The sequence below is a fragment of the Natrix helvetica genome (genome assembly GCF_964273705.1).
Source record: "Natrix helvetica genome assembly, chromosome: 4".
Taxonomy (NCBI): Eukaryota; Metazoa; Chordata; class Lepidosauria; order Squamata; family Natricidae; genus Natrix; species Natrix helvetica.
Window position 1 is genome coordinate 124,622,265 of NC_138550.1, and position 24,442 is coordinate 124,646,706.

The following is a 24,442-nucleotide window of genomic DNA, read 5'->3' on the forward strand; positions in this document are numbered from 1 at the left end:
ATAGAGTCCTCAAGATTAAAAAAAACATTTTAAAAGTCTTCACTTTTCCAGATTAAAAACTTTTCCCATGTTTATCCACAATTTTGTGTATTACCTAATAAGTAAGTATGAGGAACAACCTATTTTTAATATCATAATATTATAATAATAGAAGTGGATACTTACTATTTGTAGCATTTGAAATCACACAGGCAGTAGTATACCAAATCTCTTTCAAACTGATGGGAATCTAATACGTCTTCATTGCCAGCTATGATGTTCTTTCTCTTCTAGTTTTCAGTATCAATTCTAGAAAATTCACTGAGTCAGGAGCTGCTGAGGATACAGGTATTTGATGCAGATCAAGAATTTACAGATAACTGGTTTGCAGAATTTTTCTTTATCTCTGGAAATGAAAACCACAACTTTGAGATCACAATAGACAGAACGACTAATGAAGGTATCCTGAGTGTTATAAAGGTATGGATTTCAAATCTTTCTTTTATTATTTTTGAAACTTACGTTTTGATTCTGACTGTGTGATAATAAAACATCTCCCCGGGGCATTTTGTTTATAATGATAGTGTCCAGAAGAATATCTGGAGAAAGATTATTTTATTTTGAAATGGAAAATTATCTAGTTTACTTCTGCAGTGTTTCCCAAACTATGACCTTGTATGCCTTTGGCTATGAATCAAAACCAAATTGGTTGTTAAATCTTCTTTATGTTATATAACTAGTGACTTAACAAGGGCAGGGCAAGGCAAGGGTAATGGAGGTCTGCCTTAGATGCAGTCTATTTGTGTGGGGGGTGGGAGTGGGGGCTATTGAAGATGAGAGAAGGCTAACAGCAGGTATGGAGTTGGGTCACTGCAGCCAGCACAACAATCAGCTGTTTGGAAGTTGGCAACTAAGCACCACAATGGAAGAGGGAGGTATTAAAAATGATCAAGATCTCTGCTGTAATTAGAATCTGACTTTATTTACACATTAAGTTCTGTAAATATACACACCTATCACATCATTTAAGCTACTGTCCTAAACTCATATTGATTTGTTTTTAAAACGGCTTAAGGTAATTCTGCTCAGATTGAGGAAATAAATAAATCAACATATATAATTATCACTAATTTAACTTGTCCATCTGAGAATAATAGTAGCTTCATATTCCTAATTGAGTTCATTTGTTTCTTGGTAGTATTTGATTTCATCAGCTTTGATCTTTTTAACATTCAGTAGAATCTCCAATCTGACTTTGTTTTTAGAAGTTTTTGAATGGCCGTCTCTATATCAGAAATGATTTATTCCTATTCCTGGATGATCTGTCATGCTACACAATGTTCTATATGTCTGGATATACTATTAAGAGACAAGTGAATTTCTTAGTGCATTCACATACAGACATAATTCAAATGTAAAATTCATGTATGCCATTTCTTTATTTTAGGAAATTGATTATGAACAATTTTCAATCATAAACATTAATATTGGTGTGAGAAATGTTGCCCCTTTCCACTCTTCTGTGGCTTCTCTTTATCAATCTGTTGGAACCCCAATTGTGGTACAGATAACTAATGTAATTGAAGGACCAGCATTTAGTCCATCTACACTGACCATCACTGCATCTGAGAGCTTAACAAGTGAAACTATACTCACTTACACTGTCGCAACATTCCAAGCCATTGATCAGGATACTGGAAAAATTGCCACAAATATTCGGTAAGGTAGCCTTTGCCTGAAACTTATGTATTCAGTTAGATAAAATTGGAAAAGATAACCAACTGCTTACCAATAAACAATTCTCTACTTCAATTTTGTCTTCCCTCATGTTCCCCAAATTAAGATTTTATATGGCTTTGGGTTAAATATACTGTATATATTTAAAACTTTTATTTCTCAAATCCCCAAAATGGTATATTTAGTCATAAATCAACCTCAATTATTATATTTCACTCAAGAGTCTAAGCTGAATTATGCCTGACTAGTGTGGTACTCAATCAGGGGTGAGTTCCTGCTAGTTCTAACCTCTTCTATAGAAGAGGTTCCACAAAACTATAGTGCCATTTAGAACCGGTTCCAGCTCCCTCCCCCTGCCCATCTGCACATCATCAAGATGAAGAGCGAGAGGAGGAATTCTGGGAGTTGAAGTCCACAAGTCTTAAAGCTGTCAAGTTTGAACACCCCTCGGGTGTTTTTCTAAAGGGTTAGGGGTGCAAGGGTCTTGTAACTTGACAGCTTTAAGACTTGCGTGCTTCAAATACCAGAGTTTCTGAGCCAACATTTTGGTTGCTAAGCAAAAGCGTTGTTAAATGAGTTTCACTACATTTTACAAGTTGACCACGCCCACCCAGTCACATGGCTGGCAGGCCACTCCCACCCGGTCACATGGCCAGCAAGCCACTCCAACAAAGCAGGCCACACCTACAGAAGAGGTTCTAAAAACTTTTGAAACCCACCACTATACTTGATGTCTCACAGCAAAATTCAGCCAGTAAATCCAGAATTGATATTCAGCCTTTGCAAGGGTTGCAGATATATTGAGACCTCCTGACAAAAAACATACATTAAAATATTCTGCATTTTTGAAAATTGCTTATAATAGTGCAGTATGAAATGCTTCAGTGTGATTATTAGCTGGTACTTTGACAGAGGTGGGGGTGGAGTGGGGGAATACATTGTATTCATGTGCTACTTTAAAAATAAAAATAGGCTAGCACCCTCAGAAATTAATAGGACTGCAACTGTCAGAATTTTTTTTTCATGTAATGAGTCTATCAAATTGATCTGTGTGTTTTAGCAAAAGTTTAGTGTCTGCCACTATTTTAACATTTATAATTCACATTTTCATTGTCCAAAACATAGGTATGAGATAGGCCGTGATCCTGCTGCCTGGTTTCAAATCAATCCCCAAACTGCTGTCATCACTTTTAAGAGAACTATTGATCGAGAATCAATTTACGTAGTCAATGGGGTATACACAGCAGAGGTGCTTGCTATCACCAGAGGTAAGAACATGGATTTTGTTTTAATAGTCATTATTGTTCATAAGCAGTAAAGTTAGAAATATGGAATTATTCTAAATATTTATAACCCTAGCTGTTTTGACTAAGTGGGAAAGTGCCCTATGTAATTTTAAAATAAAATAAATACTTCCCTGCACATCTGGAACAAAGATTTTGCTGATCGTTTTAAATCACTATAGCAGTTTTTATCAAACATGGCAACTTTAAGATGTGTGGGCTTCAACTCTCAGAATTCCCCAGCCAGTGTGAAATTGCATTGCTAACAATTAGCTGTTCAGCTACACGGGGGTCCAAACAAAATTTTGTACAGTATCGAAAACCACCATTTCTGCTCACACTTTTTAATCTTGTCTTTGCTAGTCTTTGCTATATATTTAGAGATCTGACAAACTCTGGATACTGCTTTTATATGCTTTTAGCGTTATCCTTAGTTGTTATAATTGAATTGAGAATCTTTTCAATTAGCTTTCATTTTGGAAGCTGCATTTAAAATTATATATGCCATTCAGCTATTAAAAACTGCCCCTTTTCTACCTATCAAATTACTTCTCTGCTCAAATTAACTTTTCCAGTTGATCCTTGGATCCTATTTATGCATTGAGTTTATTGCACTTGTGCAACATACGTTGTTGTGTGCTAACATTTATTTGATTTTATTTTCCTTCATGGGTATTATTTATTGCAGACAGCCCTTACACAACAGCCACTGGTACTATTATGCTTACTATTCAAGATGTCAATGATAACTGTCCCATTCTGACTGATGAGATCAGGAGAGTATGTATGGACAATCCAAGCGTGGTGATCACTGCTAAAGATCCAGATGATTCTCCATATGGGCCACCCTTTACATTTAGCATTATCGCTCAGCCTCAAGTCAGTTTTTGGACTATCAAAACATTAAATGGTGAGTGAATGAAATTACATATTCAGAGTTTTTCCCTCTTAATAATGATGCTCTTCTTCCCCACTCAACCCTCACTTTATATCTGTTCTTGTTGAAGAGTGTCTAACATTCTTCTCATATGTGGAATAATATATGCGCAACCCATGGTTGCACACAAGAATCTATTGATGGTGGCTTGGGCTTTTTAGAGAAGTCTTGAAGTCAAATATTCATTTCAGACAACTGCATTACATTCCCCCACCACCTTTCTTCTTTCTGAATTTTTTGTTAAACTATATTTTCTCTACTCGTTGTAGGCAATAAGCTAATAAATAGAATCCTACAAGGAAAATCAAAATAATGAAATAACTTTGGGTATATCTTAATCGATATATTTTATTGCTTTGAATTATTGGTCTCTCTGGATTTCAAGGGTTAATCCGTCAGATGTATACGAATCCCAGGACTACTGGGCGGTGGCATAACTTCTCCTATTCTCAGTTATTTTTAAAGAAGGAGAAAACATGGTGAGCAGTATGAAAATGAGGACGACGACAAACAAAATATTTTTTATCAAATAGCAATAGCACTTAGGCTTATATACTGCTTCATAGTGCTAAAACAGTATAGGAAGCAAAAGTAATACAATCCATTACTACTTTCATTATAGGGTTATGATAACGGAATCTTGCAAATCAGTATGTGCTTCCCCTTGCCCTCCTTTTATCTTCACGAAAGATTGACTTGTCTAAGATGCTTGCTTAGATTACAGTTCTGATCCGGACTTCTTTTATCTGACCATTGTCTTCTTACCTCCTGTTCCTTAAGATTATTCCTTCTGTCCATTGCAAATAAAAAACTGAGGTCTTGCTTTGGAAAAGGCTGCATACAATAGTTTCACATAATGTAATTCATAACAATAGCACTTAGACATATATACAGCTTCATAGTGCTTTTACAGCCCTCTCTAAGCGGTTTACAGAGTCAGCATATTGCCCCCAACAATCCGGGTCCTCATTTTATCTGCCTCGGAAGGATGGAAGGCTGAATCAACCTTCAGCTAGTGAGATTTGAACTGCTGAACTGCAGCTAGCAGTCAGTTGAAGTAGTCTGCAGTACTGCACTCTAGCCACTGCGCCACCTCAGCTCAGTGTAAATACCCCTTTCTAACTCAAAATAATTAAACAATTCATGAAAAAATTGCTAGGAAGTCTCCGTTTCTCAATCTTTCTCTCTCACAGTTATCTTTTAATTCAATGAATGCAACGCTATTTTCTTTTCTTCCCCATCCAAAATCACTTTTTTCAATTGCAAAGTATTTCTGATATAGCAACATAGCTGCAGGAGATGCCTGCTCCTGTATATGTGCATGTATGCCTTTGCAGCTGTTTGCTGAATTTTATTTTCTGAAGACTTCTCAGCCCAAGCTGTGGGGTTCCAAAATGTGTAATTTCAAAAAATTATTTCAGAATTTTGGGGAAATTATACACTTTCACTTTCCTACCAGCAGCTCCCAGAGATCTTCAAGTTTAGAAGAGTATGAGTGGCTGTGTGACAATATGTCAGGTTCAAGTCAGAAAAGACATCTTAATTTCAGTAAAATGGAAAGCATAAGAAAGAAATTCAAGTCAACTCTGCCTTGATTTTATTATACATAAGTTTAAGTAGAGCGGGGCTTTGAATGAGTTTTAAGATTCTATTACAATACCTTAACCACATTACGGTACATTCCAAGACTTCTAGCAATTCCTTCTTCCTGACTTTACCCACCTTGCAGGGCTTGGCAAGGGGAGAAGAGGAAGAGAAAAACATATAAAGTAGAAGGCCATCACTGTGATCAGTCCAGATACAAACTGATACACAGAAAGTCCTTGACATATGGCTCTTGGTTTAATAACATTTCAAAGTTATGACAGCCTTGGTGACTTATGATCCGTACTCACATTTATAATCGTTGTACCACCCTTGCAGTCACATGATTGCAATTCAGGCACTTAGAAGCCAGCTTGCATTTACAACCAGTTGCAGTTTCCTGCAGTTACGTAATGATTTGTGACCTTTTTTGCTAATTCACAGCAAAAAAAAAACCATTGGACAAGTTGGATTCATTTAATGATCGTGTAAATTGCTATAAAACTAATCTGACCAAAGTTATCACCGTAATGATTTACAACAGAAATTCTGGTCTCAATTTTGGTTGTAAATCAAGGATTACCTGAATATATATACACCAGGGGTATCCAAACTTGGGAACTTTAAGACTTGTGGACTTCAATTCCCAGAATTCCCCAGCCAGCATGGCTGGCTGGGGAATTCTGGAAGTTGAAGTCCACAAGTCTTAAAGTTCCCAAGTTTGGACACCCTTGATATACACCCACACATATACACATACGGTTTATTATGCCTATCCCGCTAAAGACTTTTTGTTCATTTAATTTCCAGAGTCAAATTCACAATATGTCAGCGTTGCTGACACAATATTTATGAGAATGAACTTTAATTATAGAGATTTCAAAGCAGAGTTCTTAATATACTTTTTTCCCTTATTTCTCGGTCCAGATACTTCTGCAACTCTGTACACTGACATCATGGATTTCATAATTTTTGAGGTCCAAGTCAAAGTGGTTGACAACGGTGGCAAAAGCTGTGAAAGGGCTGTGGTAATTCCTCTGCAAGCCTGTGAATGTGATCAAAATAGAATGTGTGTCAAAATGGCTACCAAGAGAATCAGAATTACAATTATTGATGGTGGTGGAGCAGGTGGTGGAGGAGCAGGTGGTGGTGGAGCAGGTGGTGGAAGTGCAGGTGGTGGAGGAGCTGGTGGTGGAACAGGGGGCGGCTGGGGGACAGGTAGTGGAGGAGCCGGTGGTGGAGGAGCCGGTGGTGAAGGAGGGGGTAGTTGGGGAACAGGTGGAGGAACAGGTGGTGGAGGAACAGATGGCTGGGGAACAGGTGAAGGTGGTATTAACGGTGGTGGAGGTGGTGGTGCAGCTGGCACTGGTAACGAACATGCACATGATGGCACTAGTGGACATGTGATTGACGTAGGAGGACCAAGGCAAAATTCAGGAGATACGTCTCTTAGCGCTGCTGCCATTGGCCTGATGATTCTTGGAGGATTAATATTTGTGTGTAAGTATTCTATAAGGATAGAATTATTCCTTTTTAAAAAAATGTCTTTCCTATATAATATGATTTTTGACTTCTATAAAACATTTTGCTGCAATATATAATGTTTCTATAAAATAAACCATTTGATTCCCATTAATGGGAAGGAATGATCAAAAACAATTCTATTTGCATCCTCAAACTTTGCCGTAGAGGTTGACTGGTAAAGTATACTGACAATACCAGAATGTTGCTGTGAACCTGGTCACAATTTTTCCATGCAAGAAGAAAAAAAATGAGTTAAAATGTTTCTGCACATGATGCCCATCTTGAGATGCATCCTCTGCTGAATGGAAATGCACATGCTGATAATATTAGTTTTCAAAAATCTTCACTATTATCCTGAAAAATGTTTGCTCATTTATTTAAGAATGTGATTGTGATTCTCAAAGAAAAAAAAAATCCCAAGAATGTCTCTTAAACTACAAACTTGGGAACTTTAAGACTCGTGGACTTCAACTCCCAGAATTCTGAGAGTTAATGTGACAACTGGGCATACTTGGTCGTCATTGGGTTATTCAGTTGGTGAAGTCTCTCTCTCTCTCTCACACACACACACACACCTCTTCAACTGCCTTTCTCTTGTTTTCACTAGACAGCCATCAGTGTTCTGTACTGTTGACAGAAATCCAGGACAAAAAATTATTTCAAAAGAAAGAAAATATTTCCTTGGCAACAAATTCATTAGGTTTCTACAGCTTTTCAATTTTGAAAGTTCATTTCATAGAGTTAAACATTAATTATTGCTTAGTCTACTGAACTTGCAGCAGGAACCCCACCCAGCGTCAGAATACAGCCAGGGATTGTCCTTGATACCTGTTCACCATATCATCATGAACTCCACCCATATAAATGAGCACAAAAAAAGTTTTGCAGTTGCTGAAGTTATGCTGGGATATGAACTCAGCTACAACTCACAAGGTGCAACAAATTTCAGAGAAAGGGCAGAGAAAGGAATGAGTAAGAGGAGGACATCAGTATTTAATCCAGGGGTGTCCAAACTTGGGAACTTTAAGATTTGTGGACTTCAACTCCCAGAATTCCCTAGCCAGCATGGCTGGCTGGGGAATTCTGGGAGTTGAAGTCCACAAGTCTTAAAGTTCCCAAGTTTGGACACCCCTGCCTTAAAAGCTCTAGATAACAGATATAAAATGATTAATACATGGCACCAAAGGAACTATAAATTTAAAAGTATATGTCTGGCACCAAAAATCAGTGATGTAAATGCCAGAAAAAAGTTTCCAAAGTGTGGGGGAGCAGCAGCTGAGATAACTGTGCCCAAATATTCACTCAGCACACTTCAACCTGTAAAGGTACCTGGAGCAACAGCCTCCAGAAATGATTATACCGCTTTGGTAGACATTGTAGACCAGAAGTAGACTGGTCCCATGTTATTGTGTGCCTCTATTTATATACAGGTCAAATATTTAGTCAATGGATGAAATGTATATGACTTTTTGTTTCATTTTGTTTTATCAGTGGTACCAATTCTGATGTCACAGAGTGATTGTTTTGGTTATCTGGGATCCAGATCTGCTGGTGGAGTGGGAGCTGGATTTGAGCCTGTGCCTGAATGCACAGAAGGAGCTATTCATTCCTGGGGAATTGAAGGAGCACAGCCTGAAGACCGGGTTAGTTCTTTATTGAAACATACAAAGAGATAGCAATATTCCCGTGTCTACTTGCAGATACATTATTTCAGCATCAACCAACTGGTTCCCTCCTGGTGCCTTAGGCCAAGTTCCCGCCAGATCCCCAATCACCAAGACCAAGGGCTAGTAGTTGACTATAGAAAATATTTACCCCTTCTTAGACTAAGGAACCTCTTTGCCACTTTCCATCAGTTGTTCTCCATTTTTTCATGACCTAGGAGGCCAATTTGTTCCTTGTTAAGAATGAAGAGTGCAGACTGCCTTTCCTTCCCATTGCTTAATCACTGACATACTCCCAGAAAGGACAGATGAATAGGTAGACTCAGCAACAAAGAAGCCTAGAAGAGATTATTAGTGATGGACCTCAGCAGGTACCCTACTACTCCAGCCAAAAGAAAAGTTGCCCTCAAGTTCAATTGCGCTAGGAAGACAAGAGCAAAAAAATTAACCACACAAGAAGGCTTGTATTACTTTTATTGAGATTAGTATAAACAACAGAATCTTGCAAGACTGATTCTACTATACTTCCTTCTTATAGTCCAGTGAATTAGGGAAGAATCTGACTATGCCTCTTCTGAATGTTTTCTCATTCTGGACCTGAAAAATGGGTAACAGATTCGGCATAACTCTGTTAATGTCATATTTCTTATTTTTTACATTCCCAACCTGACTTTGTGAACACAACCCTGCAGGGGGGAGGGGCGATGTTGGCTATTCTACAGTAGTGGTTTGCTGCAACCTCATTCCAGGTTTTGCCCCAATGATCTCCCATCCCAGTGCTAATCAAGTTCAAATACTGATTGCTTCCAAACCAACCAAGATCATTTCTGTGCTGATACTAAACCAAATGGATCCATTACTGTCACAAAGAACTACAGAACTATGGATTCTATAACCAATCAAAGGCATACTTGCACACAAATCTAAGGTTGTGTTTCTACCAAATGCACTATTGCTTTCCATTATATTAACAGTTCCCAATCACAGCAAAATAATCTCTCTCTTAAATGTATGTTACTTATTAACAACTTAGCTTGGGCTTTCTTTCCAGGATGTGTCAAATATCTGTGCACCAGTAACTGCTGCAAGTAAAGGGGAGTTTGCAGACTCTTCAGGTAAACAAACTAACATTTAACTTGCAAATTATGATAGTTGATGGGGATAGAAATAGCAGGAAAGGGGAGGAGTGAATTTGTCATTATTCTACTTACTTCTTATCATTTGTGGAAACAGAATCTCTGTCGGCCCATGAAAATAATTACAAAAATTGTTATACAAGAGTATCTGCATAGGAACACAGGAGTGACTGTAATATTCACAACAGATCAATAGAAATTGATCTCAATTGTTTTACATTCAGTTTTGCAATGATTAACTGATCAGCAAATTGATCACTACTGTTCTTTGGATCTATTATGTGTCATCGTCGACACTATAATTATTATCATCATAACCACTGTTTCATGACGGTTCTCCTCTATTTTCCGTGGCTGATTTAAATTGATATTGGCAGGTAGGAAGAAAAGTTGCTTACAGGGCCCCTTATATGTTGGGTGCCACAGAGTTTGATACTCCCCCTCCTGTTGACATGAAAATGCTGGAGGAAATCATCTTCCAATTTGGTGAAATGTCATCAATATGTACTGCATGCAGATGATGCCCAGTTGCATATCTTGACCCCTCGTTAGTTGAGTTAGTGAGCCAATGTTTGGAGTGTTTGGAGGCTTCAGGCCTGGATGAGGAAGAACAGCCTCAGGCTCAATCTTACTGAATTTCTATATTTGTGCCCCCATTACTGACTCTCCATTCTGATATTCCATGGAGTTGTAATTACCCATTTGAGATGTATGCAATTTAGCAGTCCTCTTGAACTCTCAGTTCTCAAAGACCAGGTGGAAGCTATGGCTAACAAGGACTTTTGTGGTTGTTATTGAAGACAGTCCAGAAGCTACAGCCAGTCTAGCATGTGACAGGATAGGTAATGAGGGAGTATTATATGTGCATCACTTTGCAAATTGCACTGGTTACTACTAAACTTCAGAGTACAATTCAAGCTGGTGGTTATCACCTTTACAATGTTTCAAGGCATAAGGCTAGGCTATCTGAGAAACTGCCTATGTCTATCATCTTTTCCCATGTGATTGGGCCCAGCAGGGTGGGCGTACTGCAAGTCCCCTCAATTAAACACTACACTTTGCAAAATCCAGGAATTGTGCCTACTCTGTTTCAATTCCTGCCTTTTAGAACAGGGGTGTTAAACTTGATTTCACTGAGGGTCGCATCAGGGTTGTTTTTGACCTTGGAAGGCCAGGGTGGGTGTGGCCAGCTTCACATCATTCGTGTCACTCTGCCAGTGAAAATGGGCTCGCAAGCTCCGTTTCTGAGTGCAATGGCCTCTTGCAACCCTCTTGTCAGCAAAAACAGAACTTGGGAGGGCCACATGCAGCTCTCGCAAGCTCTGTTTTCAGTTGCGATGGCCTCCTGCACCCTCTGCCACGGAAAACGGAGCTCGGGATGGCCGCATGCAGTGGGCCGGTCCTCCGCTGTTTCCTTCGTTTAGATCTGTGGGTCAGATCTAAGCACCCCGCAGGCCGGATCTAGCACTGGGTCTTGAGTTTGACACCTGTGCTTTAGAATGATCTCCCCACTCCCCAAGTAAGTTGTTGGTTACCACGCATATGTTGTTCAATAAACTATTGAAGAGCTAGTTATTTTCCCAGGCCCTGAAGACAGATGATTGTATTGTCCTTTTGTTTTGTTTTGAATAAAATAAATAAATTATCGTTATAGATATCTACACAACTAAATATGGTGATGGAGGAATGGTGAGTTCAGGAATTGAAGAAACAACAGGACTTGGAGCAACAAAAGGCTATGGAACTGCACTTGGTTATGGGACAACCATGGGCTATGGGACAATGGGACGGAAAGATACATTTGGAGGCATAAAAGAATACCGAGAAAGTGGTGTGAATATGGCTTTCCTAGACAGCTACTTCTCTGAGGTAACCCATTTTATACTCTATCTAGCAAACTATAGAGAATGGTAGTAAGTTATTATTAGGAATATTTGCTTAGCGTTTTGTTCAGATTTATGAACACAAGCCTAAACTACATTATGCCAAGTAATGGTAGTATGCAAAGGGCTCATAAGTATTTGTAGTATTTGATACTCCTTGGTGCAAAACGTGGACTGCATTTCCACAGTATGAAGTAAAATGCAAGTTATCCATGTTATGAAATGCGACTGTACAGCACTTTGGATTCAGTTTGAAACAACTGATGTAATTGAAATCCAAATTAATCACCCTGTTTTAGTACTTATTATTTAAGACTGATATTCTTTCTCCTCTTAATGATAAACAATGCTAATTCTCTCTTGCTTATTTCTTTTTAGAAAGCATTTGCCTATGCTGATGAAGATGAAGGCAGACCTGCAAATGACTGTCTCCTAATATATGATCATGAGGGCATAGGCACTCCTGTTGGTTCCATTGGCTGTTGCAGTTTTATTGGGGAAGATCTGGACGATTCCTACTTGGACACCCTGGGTCCTAAATTTAAGACCTTGGCGGAGATCTGCTTAGGAAGAGAGATTGAGCACTTCCCAGATCTCAATATGCCTCTGCCCAATCCTGATATTGAGATAAATTTGCCACCACCTGGAACCACGATTGTTGTTAACACATCTTCATCTATGCCTCAACCTACTCCTGTTGGTGGTAGCACGGTCGTTACAGAAAATACTTACACCACCACTTCCAATGTACAACCTCCAAGGCCAATGCCTGATCCTATGCTCCACGGTAACGTAGTTGTAACAGAAACATATACTTCAGGCCCAACAATGAAACCTCCTACACTTAATGTTGATCCTCTGAGTGGATCAAATGTTGTAGTCAGAGAAAGAGTGCTGGGTCCTGGCCCAGTCACTGATTTGCATGGCATGATAGATATTCCCGATCTATCAGGTGGGTCAAATGTTGTGGTCACAGAAAGAGTAATTGCTCCTAATTCAAGATTACCATCTTCTTTGAGCATTCCTAATCTGACAGAAGGGTCAAATGTAGTTGTGACCGAAAGAGTGATTCGACCTGCTGCTAGTGTACATGGCAACATGACCCTCCCTTCTGACCTATCGAGTGCCCGTAATGTGGTTGTAACCGAAAGAGTTCTGTCTGGAACAGGATCGAGTGGTGGCCCTGGGAATCTAAGTAGTGGTGCTAATTCATTGTTGGCTTCTGATAATCTTCTTAATCAGGCATTTGGAACAGCTTCTCCTGGTTCAACTCGAAGAAGGGTAACAAAATACAGCACTATACAGTATTCTAATTAGTAAAGATCACTTGCGACTACATGTTTCCTGTCCCCCTTTTTATTTTTTAGATTCGCTGCCAAATAATGTTTTTATTATTTTATAGGTAGCAAATCAGAAAAACGATTCTTGTCTGAAACAGACTCTCCTAACATTTAGTTATAAAACAAAATATAGGGGCACTGCCAACATAAGAAAATTCTGATATATTGCCTTTGGAAACATGATAGTGTACATAATGGAGGAATCACTAACAGAGCCTTTTGTATATATTTGCTGTTGAGCAATATTTGGACCAACATATCACTTCGGCTTTGTACTTATTAACACCATGGTAAGGAAATACAACTGTGCACAAAGTGATTCATAGGAACTGTTAAATTCTGGAATTCCTTACTGTATTTTAAAGCAGTTGCATAAAAACTGTTCCAAATAATGATCTGATAAATTCAGCAGTTTGGTTTCATCTTAAAAGCAGTTAGTCAACATAAGCAAAAAAAAAGTGACAACAGAAAAAAGGGCATATATTAATGCTGTATCTGTACAAGATTGTGTGAATTACAATCAGTAGAGCAGTCCTTAAGAATGACAATATTCTGATTTAACAATAGAAATGGACAGGATGTTAACAGGTTTAGGCAGCATATCATGTATTGTGAAAGTATTTGTGAGTGGACAAATGCTCATTTGTGCTTCATTTAAATTTTCATTTCAATCATATACCAAAAAACAACAGCAACAACCACCTTCCTCTGATTATACAGAGGTAAAAGGGCTATATGTGCTTTAAACAGAAATTTGAATACCAAAATATTCTTCTCCCAAAAAAATAAAGACACAAGGTATCTACATGTTTAAATCCCAAATGCTGAGCTATTAAAATAAAGTATAGGCTTCATTAGTCAGAATCCAAAAAGCTATTTTAGACTTAGAATTGACAGAAAAGTGATAGAAATTTTGGTCTATTCATTTTTAATAGCAAATCACAATACTCTATTATAGTCATTCTGTCTATCGATATAGGGTTGTGGAAATTTAAAAAAATGTTGATTTCATTTTCAAATAAAAGATTTCAGATGACTTCCCATCAGTTTTTAACAATTTAATTCTAACAAAACCCTGTGTTTCAGAGCAACAGCTCATAGCCATGTTTGGCATGAAAAAGTAACACAGTTCTTTATAACCTGACCTTCACGATTTAGTTATGTACCATATGTAAACTAAAAGTAGCTCCAATATAGAGAATACACTCCAATGTAAATACAGTTGTTACACACAGGGAATTTTCACCAGATTATGGTAAACTATTCGCTTTATCTTTTATGTATACCAGGGGTGTCAAACTGGCGGCCCACATACCAAATGTGTCACACGTAGGCCACGCCCATCCCAACTCCGCGAAGGGAAAAAACATTACAAAATATCACGTGATGGCAGCGTGACGCTGCAAGTTTGACACCCATGATGTACACTGTTAGTTTTGGTATAGAATTCTCTAGAAAAGTAAGGATATGGGTTTTTATCTCTGCTCCTGGTGTTTAATTTTCTTCCCAATTTAACATGCATGTTAACCAACCCAAAGATACTAAACAAGATGTAAATACAAGAGCAATTTCTAATACATCTAGCAACATGATCTAGTATCCACAGTTGATTTTTCTTTTGCAAAAAGCTTCACCTTCACCTTTTTTTTTCTACAGACAAAAATATGGCATTGTACCTTTAGTTTGTCTTTATGTCTTTTTAAAAATCTTCCCAAAGCAACTTGAAACCTTGCAAAATATTTGAATTGTGCATATGTATATTTTAATTCTTTCCCAAATAATCCTGGAAATCATAGTTTCAAATACGAGACATCTTTCACTTACTTCCCCTAATTACTAACTTAATTATGTCTTGTAATCATTTAATGAGACATTAACCATTATGTAATTATTTAATGCTACACCTATTTTGTTATATGCAGAAATCACCCCAGTCACTACTATATTTTTGCGTAGTTCAAGTATGAAGAGTTTTATACCTGTATTAAATGAACACTCATCTTTTAATTAAAATCCCTATTTTATTCTTTAGCTCAGGCAGCATGAATGACACTTCCAGGTGTGTAGAAAAGGGGCAAAGGTGGTGTTGCCATGCTGTAACGCTGTTCATATTGTTTGACCCACCCTCCTTGCTCCCCCTAGGAACATTGCTGCTTGAGTATGATTTGGTTATAATAATACAGGGCAAAACCAAGGCTATTAAGCAGTGGTGGGTTTGCATTTTTTTTACTACTGGTACGCTCATGCACACACGCAACCCTCTGGGCGGAGCCTCCTGCCACTGCCACTACTGATTCACTCGGTCCAGGCCGAACCAGGTGCAACTTACCTCTGCTATTAAGTAGCCATTTGAATTCCTCTGTTAAAGGGAACACTATTTAACTGTACCAATGACAATATGTTGAACAATCTGAAGAGCTGCTGCAACTCTGGGGGCTAAAAAAAATGATTTTTTTTGTATTATTTGACCTTGTAAGTTGAAACCCATGGCAAATGTTTCTCCACAGGACGAATCACAAAGTCTGTTGATAAATGGTGTATTTCATGTTTACATTTTCTAAAAGGCATCAACATAAGCCTTAAAGAAGTTGTACTTCTTACAAAATGTCTAATGAGCTAAAATAATATGACATCATAATATTACAAGGCTGTATTTGCAGTCATTTTAAAATTAGTTTTATTCTTCTGAAAGCAAATTTTATGTCCGAATTCATGTTGTAGGATGCAAGTAACTCCAATTAAAACATTTTTAATGAAGATCTTTCTATGAAATAATTGTCTTTAACTGCACTGACTTTCTTTACAAATTTAACACTGAAAAAAATGTAGGCTTTTTTGTTTTCCAACCAGAAACAAGTCTGTCATTCAAGTCAGGATGTCTAAATACTTTCTAAGTATAAGCTCCCATTGCTGGTTTTGGGTGTGATTGCTTTTCAGAAAGAATGTTTTCTCTGGGAATGAAATGTCACCGCTGTGGGATTACAATAAATTGGCACACAAGCTGAAAGTTGAAGATGTATCATAATATTAATAAAATGTCTGGGCAAATTTCTCTTTACTCTTTTAATGCTTCTTTACTACTGAACATGATGTAGAATTCCTTAAGCTGAAATTTGAAGGATATAAGAAACAAGATTGTTTTTACAGTACTCACTCTTCATACCAACCATTTGACCGTCCAGTCTAGTTAAATGGCATTTTTAAAAAAAACATGCTGTTGAATCATACTGACCTTCTTGTTTTTCTATTAATTAAACAAAAGATCCTAATTCCTTTGCTTTTTTTCAAAATAATGTTGCATAAATATTTCTCAAGCAAAACTAACAATACAAAACTGTTGGAAAAGCTTCTAAACTAGATAACAATTGCAAGCATGTTCTCTCTGAAGGAACATAGGTCATCTAGAAGGAAGCATCTGCCATCAATCTTTAGCAGCAATGAATAAGGAAGACTGGTAAGAATTTCAATGTGAAATATCAAGCTTTTATTTCATATGCCTGCTTACAAAAAGCTAAGTTATTCAATCCTAAATGCTGGGTAATGGCCTCTCTCTTTTTAAATCAAAAAGATTCTCAATCTTTGCTTCAATGACACCGCACCATAGCAGCTGGGTAGGGTGTGGCTATTTATGTGACTCAAAACTGAGCTAAGCCGACAACATTTTAGAATCGTTCTTATACAGTAAAAGCCAGATGAAACCCTCCATTAATGTTCTATGTATCCAGCATTGGTCTAGTCACTCCGCGAAATAAAAACAGATAGCTCAGATGTTCAAAGCCATGCAACAGCATCTAATTGCCAATCTGCTCAGCTTCCATAGATAGAATGGGATGGGTGTCCTCTTGCTTCCTCTTGCACAGCAATCTTATGTACCGTATTTTTCAGAGTATTAGACACACCTTTTTTCCTCAAAAAAGAGGCTGAAAATCTGAATGCATCTTATACACTGAATACAGCATTTTTTGCCTCCCGAAGCCTCACCCCCTTAACAAAAATGGCCGTGCATAGCCTTATGGAGGCTTTCAGAAAACTCCTGGGGGCTGGGGAGAGCAGAAAGCGGGCCATTTTTTGCTCACTTTTGCCCCCCCCCCAGCCCACAGGAGCACTCTATAAGCCCCCCAACCCACAGGAGCACTCTATAAGCCTCCATAAGGCTGTACATGCAATTGTTTTGACAAAAAACGGGCCCATTTTCACGAAAAACGGGCCATTTTTTGCTCATTTTCTGCCACCCCAGGGAGCACTCTACAAGCCCCCCCCCCCCAAGACTATTCATACCTTTTTTGGAAAAAAACAGGCCAATTTTCGCAAAAAACGGGAGGTTTTGGGGAGGTTTGCAGACTGCAAAAACTTTTTTTCTTCCCCTTTTGATCAAGTGCTGTGCCAGCAGAAACAAAGTCTTAGGTGCTGCAGATTGTCAGCTACTTTCTTCTCCATCACATGGATAAATACACCTGGAAACATCTACCTACCTACCTACTCTCTCTTCCTACTTACCTAGTGTATTTCTATTTCTCTCTCTCTCCCTCCCTCCCTCTCTTCCATCCCTTTATCCCTCTACCTATCAACCTACCTACTCTGTCTGTCTCTCTCTCTCTCCCTCCCTACCTATCTACTGTATTTCACTCTCTCTCTCTCTCTCTCTCTCTCTATCCCTCTCCCTTCCTACCTACACTCTCTCTCTCCCTATCTACCTACTGTATTTCTCTCTCTCTCTATTCTTCTCTCTCTCTCTCCATTTATCTCCCTACCTACCTAACTACTCTCTCTATCTCTTCTTACCTACCTGCTGTATTTCTCTCTCTTTCTCTCCCTCTCTCTCCCTCTATCTACCGACCTACTTTTTTTAAAAAAAAATGCCTCTTCCACCTTGGTGCATTTTATATTTCATTGCGTCTTATACTCCAAAAAATACAGTATGTATTCTATATGTGAAGAAAGTAGGGATCCCACCCTACTTTCTTTCACCACTTGACTGCCACAGTTGCCAATGGGTATGGTATGCACAATCCAACATATATTGTCCCTAAGATGCAAGCCATAATTTTCTAGAGTATTTTAAAATGCTATGTATATGGTCTGGAGCACATTAGAGCAAGGGCAGGATATAAACATGACAATAATTTAATGGATTTGGAAAATATGCATTGTGACATTCATTTCTATGAAACCAAAGAGATTATCTTCAACACAGAGAACCAGGATCTTCTGGGGTAAAAGTAGCTGAGCTTTATTGTACTTCATTGTACATACGTTTAGTAGGGGTGCTCTGGGCAAGGTATACCAAAATTATGTTTTTTGCAGATGTTTTTTCCCCCTATTCCAGGGAAGCTTCCTCAGAAGTGAGGATTTATTTGCAGCATTTCTAGATTGTGTGGAACTTGAACAGAGTTTCTGGGAAAGAATCAACTAGTCGTGGATGAAAATGATGTCAGGAACACCTAGAAACCTTTGCTCTTCCTAAGATTGAATCCAAAAAACAAATCAGTTGTGTTAATTACTATTTTTCAAAAGAAAGTGTATTTCAGATATCCGATACCTGGATAATATTCACCATATTCACCATACAGATGTACAAATATTCATTTCTAGACATGTTAATTATTAAATTAAATGATGGCAAGTTGCAGACTCAAGTTTACAGAAGTCCACTCACCCAGGTAAAGGTAAAGGCTTCCCCCTTGCTCATATGTGCTAGTTGTTCCTGACTCTAGGGGCCAGTGCTCATCTCCATTACAAAGCCGAAGAGCCAGCACTGTCTGAAGACGTCTCCATAGTCATGTGGCCGGCATGACTAAACACCAAAGCGCATATAATGCTATTACCTTCCCACCAAAAGTGGTTCCTATTTTTCTACTTGCATTTTTACATGCTTTTGAACAACAAGCTCAATGTCTTAGCACTGAGCCACCATGTCCCTGTCGGCCCACCCAGACTGAACCTTAAACTTCTATAGCAACTAATACCCAAATACAAGAGATCCGCTACGTAAGATCCATCAGCAACAGAGCAAAAAAACACCAGCTCTTATAAAAGCAGAATTCAACTACCATCACAGCATATCCAGTAAGAACAAGTCCATCCACCTCAGCAATTCATCAAAAAAATGAACCAGGAAACAAAACAAGACTTCCCAAGTCACCAAGCATCACACCCTTGAAAAACTCTAGAAAGAATCCTGTATAAACCAGAAACTACACGCTCTGCCAACATCACATAAAGGTTCAATTGTCTGGCTTGCAACCAGTGCTACAGACAGGGCACTATTTATACCGAAGAATACACACCTGCAACAATGATCCAAAATCAAAAAGACCTAAAGTCCCTTATCTGCACAGAATGAATCACACATTTGACTGAAAAATATAGAAAGTGTTGACCAGAGAAACATCAGAAGAGCCAGAGAATTCCTGGAATTCTGGCACTCAAATAAAGGAATTATCCAGAAATCAATGGAAATGATTCAATCTATCATCCAGTCCAGCATCCAATTCAAACCATACACAAAAGACTAACATGAAGGATTAGTCAAAATAAGAGCTAACACCATACCATATCACCAAGCAACAGATACCTCCCAGGAAGTCTCCAAACACTGAGTAATCCTACCCAAAAAAAAGTTACTTCAAGATAGAACTTATCAGCTTCAATATTGATCTCTTTAACATGAACACCAACTGAAAAAGAAGGCACCTATCCTTTATCTCTACTAAGTAACTACTTACCTTCGGGATCTGCATAGGGCTCACACGGAAGTGTAGGCATTTTTCTTGAGTAAAATTCAGCTGTAATTTCCAGTAAGGAAAAATAATGAGTTCACTGATTACTCACAGTGGAATTAGGAAATAAATATCATGAAATACATTTGCATATTTAGTGATTTTAGCTGACCTAGGATTCTGATGGAATACTATTTGCCTATCCTTATAAACCTATCTTTTCAAAATGGAATGACAGCCTTTCCCTGGGACACTCCAAATTTGCTGAACCTTCCTCCAACTTCAGTTTGGACCCAACTGAAAGACACTCAATTGGAGTAATTTGGCTGGTGATTCATCCTAGCAATAGTAATAGCACTTAGACTTATATACCATCCCATAAGCATTTTACATCACTCTCTGGGCGGTTTACAATATCAGCATATTGCTCCCAACAACCTGAGTCCTCATTTTATTGACCTCAGAAGGATAGAAGGCTGAGTCAACCTTGAGCCCCATCAGTATTGAACTCCAGTCTGTGGACAGAATTTGTCTACAATACTACATTCTAACCACTGCACCACCAGAGCTCCTCACCATAATTCATCCTGCAGACGCACACACTTCCATAACATAATAGAAATAATGAAGCATCACCAGTCCTAATATTGTCAACATTTTATGCATGTTTATAGCTGCATTATTTGCATTAGGGAATTCATATATAATAGCAAGCTTTCAAGCTTCACTTTTATACAAGACCAGGCAATCTGCACGTCTCCTATAAGGCCTCTCACATTACTGTGGCATCCCAAACCTATCCCCACCACTCAAGAAGATTGTGCCACCAAAATTCAAAGGCCATTAGCTTAATTTTGGTGTTTCTCTCTTTAGTATTAAACAGAACTGAGAGGAGGAATTATATATAATTTTGTTAATATTCTTAAGTTTTGTTTTAAGGTTCATTTCAACTTTGTTTTAGATATTTTTGTTATGTACTATTTAAAAGGCAACATTATTTTTGCCTTTGATATTGCCTTTCAATGTTTCCTCCTCTGGCTCCAAGTGGGTCAAAAACTTTAGACCTTCCCTCTTCAGTGGCATTATTGTATGTGGCCTTCAATGGCAAATATCTGTGGCCTCCCTGCTTCCAAAAATGATGTTTCTCCATGCTTTCTTATTATATCACCAATCAATCACAGTATGATTACTTTCATTGTTTTGCAGAGAAAATAAAGACATATACATGTGCTTTCAGGACTCAAAGCAACCTTCAAAACAATGCAAGCAGAATTAAATGCATTTAAGTATGATTAAAAGATAAAATGACCAAAACTTAATCAGCTAGGAAGGCAGAACTTTCAAAATATACTAAATTAGAACTTTATCCCAAAGTAATCCCTGATTTCAAACTGAGCAGAATCAAATACTAAATGACTCAGTCAAGGTAGAATCTTCCCAAACATGTAAATGAGTTATTTGTATATACAGGCCTGTGCGTGATTAATGTGTTGTCTTTGGCTTAGTCAGCTCAACTTGGGAGCGACTTTGTGAATGGAGTCTGAGAAAGTTTCACAAGTAAGAATTGCTTCTTCAATATTCACCTGTGTGACTTCACCATTAAGCCTCTAGTTGAGAGGCAATAGATACTAGAAAATTAGGCTTGAACATTGTGCAAAAGATTTTTAGATTTTATCATTGACTCTTTAAGGTGTAAGGACATAGTTATGTATAAAATTATTTTTAAAACACATTTTAGAATTCATTTTTGTAAAAAAAATTAACAAACATTTGAAAAAAAAACCAAGCACACAAAACAAAAGGTCGACGTAATCTTGGTGTTACATGTCCTCATTCAAGGATAAAATTCAAGGGATAACTAAAATGAAATATATAGATCAAGATAGGATACACCTCCCTCTTTAGTGTTCTTTGAAACTACAGACAATTCCTGGAGTTGACAAAACCATGAATAGACTAAGTTCTGGGGTGATTTTGATTGGTTTTAAGGAATAAAACTAGCCATCCCTGAAACCTACATATTGGTGCAATTTTTTTCCACATAGGACAATTTATAGGATCAGATGATATTTCCTTAAAGTTCCCTGGAACCTCCACCAATCCAAGAAGTGGGCTGAAATATTGTCATCATTCACAGCTAATGTTAAGATTTTGACTAAAATTTTGGAAATGAGGTTTGAGCCAACATTCAGCCATGAAAGCTCACTGGGTGACTTTTGAGCAATCAGGTTTTTCAGTTTAAAATATCCCACAAAGGTGTTATAGGGGGGGGGGAATAAAGGGCAGAGTTCCACATACACTTAGCCCCTAGCCATTATCAAATATAAACCTTAGTTATTAAGACCTAAGCTTGACTTTAAAGACATATGACATTTATATACTGTAGGCAAGTCTGTATGTAGATATAACATTGCATCTACAAAGAGCAAGTTAAAAGCTGTTTTGTATTTCCCTTGTCTAGACTACCAGGATGATATTGCAATCCGCAGATAACATCTGGATAACAATTTGTCATCCGCAACAACTGGAGCCCCACCAAGGCCTATCACTCAAATATGACTTCCCCTCCCTTGTTAAAATAATGTTTCATTCCATCTCTCCAAGAACATCGGGTAGCCTGATCTAGATGCCATTGTAATTTTACCACAATGACTTTAATATAGATTCATTCATAATCATGTTACGAAGCAGTGTTCTCTGGTGGAAGACAGTGTTCCCCAAAATGCATTTGATCAGCTCTGCACCCCTGGTCCCAATTCTCTATACAATTCTACCCCCTTCATTAAATTGCAACACCAGATGATTCTCTTTCTGAATCTTTCTCACCATTCATAGTCTGAGTCATAGTGAAGAAGACAATAGGGACAGAAGCTGATTAATAACCTGGGAACAGGAACTTAGAAGCACAGTATCCATAATTAAAACAAAATGATCAAAATCTTTCCATTCATAAGAACAAATTTATGTTTCCAGTTGAAAGAACTAGCACCACTGCTCGCTCTCTCTCTCTCTCTCTCTCTCTCTCTCTTTCTCTCTCTCTCTCTCTTAAAATCTCTTCTCCAAGAACCAAGATACTGCTACACCCTTAAAAAGAATCCATATTGGAAACATCATAACAAGTCTAAGCAAGCCCTGTTAACAGAAATAATTGCTTGGCAAATTACAATTTGTTTTTAATTTTTCATCTAATATATACATTTATTTCTAAGTTTTAAGGATGGATGCTGCAAAGAAAAACTTTGTACAGTTGCTCAAAATGTTTGTGTGTGTGTAGCACAATCTGTAACAAAATGTAAAATATTTAGCACCAGCAATGTTTCACTTGAGGGTTCTAACTAGCTTAATACAGTTTACGAAATCATGGTTAATCACAAATGGCTAGATTTGCACAAAATTCTCATCTTAAAATCCACCTACAAAATCCCATTTATAAAATAATTCTGTGATTTACAAATGAGTTCAAAAATCCCATTACACCATTGTGGTTTGCATGGCTTTGGCTTAATGTAATGTATGTTCTAAACCTGGAAAAAATAGGGTTACTGTATCTAGGCTATATAATTCCTAATAACTTCTAGATGACAAGAGTGTTCACATTATTTGTATCCCTTTGCGTCATGATCCATAAACTGGATTTTTGCACCTCTGATATTGTAGCCCTTTATGACTTAATATATAGAATGTAAACTTTAAGGTTTTTTGTCCAACACTTTTCCATTTTATTCATCCAGTAGGTATTTAACAATCTCAATATATATTGTTCTTTTTGGCCTGCAAAAAAGCGTTCACCCACCTGTGAGTTCCACATACCAGTTGTACCAACTGTGTCTGTACCAGTGCCATAATCATAACAAGAATATCTTCAAATGTATTCTATTTGCCATCAGTATAATTGTGAGTGATTGTGTGTGTGTGTGTGTGTGTGTGCGCGCGCGCGCGCACGCGTGTGTGTGTGCTGGTCTTGTTGTGTTCGGGTCTTTTTCCGTGTAAGATTGAGATTGTCTTAGCAATGTTTCAGCGAGGTCTCACTCGCCATCTTCAAGCTGGGTTTTGGGCTTTAAGTGTGATCGGAGCTGCTGTCTTTCTATAAATCTTGGGGGGGGGGGGTATGGAGTGCTGGCTTTGTTTCAGTAAGTGGGGTGATTGGTTGTGTGATTGTATCATGATTGGTAGATTGGTGCTGATTGGTGCTGGCTGTGTGTACATTGTTGTTTCTGGAACATCTGGAAACCAGCCTTAGTCAACAAACGAGCCCCACCTACCACCCAGGCCGTTACAACACGAAACAACAATGTTGTTTCGTGTTGTAACAGCCTGGGTGGTGGCCTGCGGATGACAAGGTCCCTCTTGCCGTTCCTTTGTTGACTAGGGCCATGCAAATCTGCCCTGCCCCGTACATTGGACAAACTAATAGGAGAATAAATGCACACATTGCAGAACACAAGAACACAGTCAGAAAAGAAGAAAAAACGTCTTCCATTTTCCAGCACCTTAAAGCAACAGGACATGAAATTGACTTTGAAGGAACCAATTTAATCTCCAAAACAGAACAGTTCAAAAAGAGAATAATTATGGAAGCCATCGAAATAGAGAAACACCCCCACAACATGAATAAACGTGATGATACCTCCTGCCTACCAGACATCTGGAAACCAG

General features: G+C 38.1%; 1 protein-coding gene and 1 long non-coding RNA gene across 7 annotated transcripts in view; one reads left to right on the forward strand and one right to left on the reverse strand.

Moving 5' to 3' along the window:
* Positions 1–16,119, forward strand: part of LOC309391444 (desmoglein-4-like) — a 35,542-nt gene extending 19,423 nt beyond the window's left edge. Inside the window, exons 8-16 of the mRNA XM_081951925.1 lie at positions 274–459; positions 1,427–1,698; positions 2,842–2,984; positions 3,688–3,909; positions 6,448–7,020; positions 8,536–8,687; positions 9,760–9,823; positions 11,499–11,713; positions 12,106–16,119. Coding sequence (XP_081808051.1) covers positions 274–459; positions 1,427–1,698; positions 2,842–2,984; positions 3,688–3,909; positions 6,448–7,020; positions 8,536–8,687; positions 9,760–9,823; positions 11,499–11,713; positions 12,106–13,044 — 2,766 coding nt within the window. The 3' untranslated portion in view covers positions 13,045–16,119. The remainder of the gene's footprint in view (positions 1–273; positions 460–1,426; positions 1,699–2,841; positions 2,985–3,687; positions 3,910–6,447; positions 7,021–8,535; positions 8,688–9,759; positions 9,824–11,498; positions 11,714–12,105) is intronic.
* LOC309391446 overlaps positions 1–24,442 on the reverse strand; it is a 95,270-nt gene that overhangs the window by 60,637 nt on the left and 10,191 nt on the right. For all 6 annotated transcript variants that reach the window (XR_014175277.1, XR_014175278.1, XR_014175279.1 and 3 more), the window contains exon 2: positions 166–385. This is a non-coding gene — a long non-coding RNA (uncharacterized lncRNA). The remainder of the gene's footprint in view (positions 1–165; positions 386–24,442) is intronic.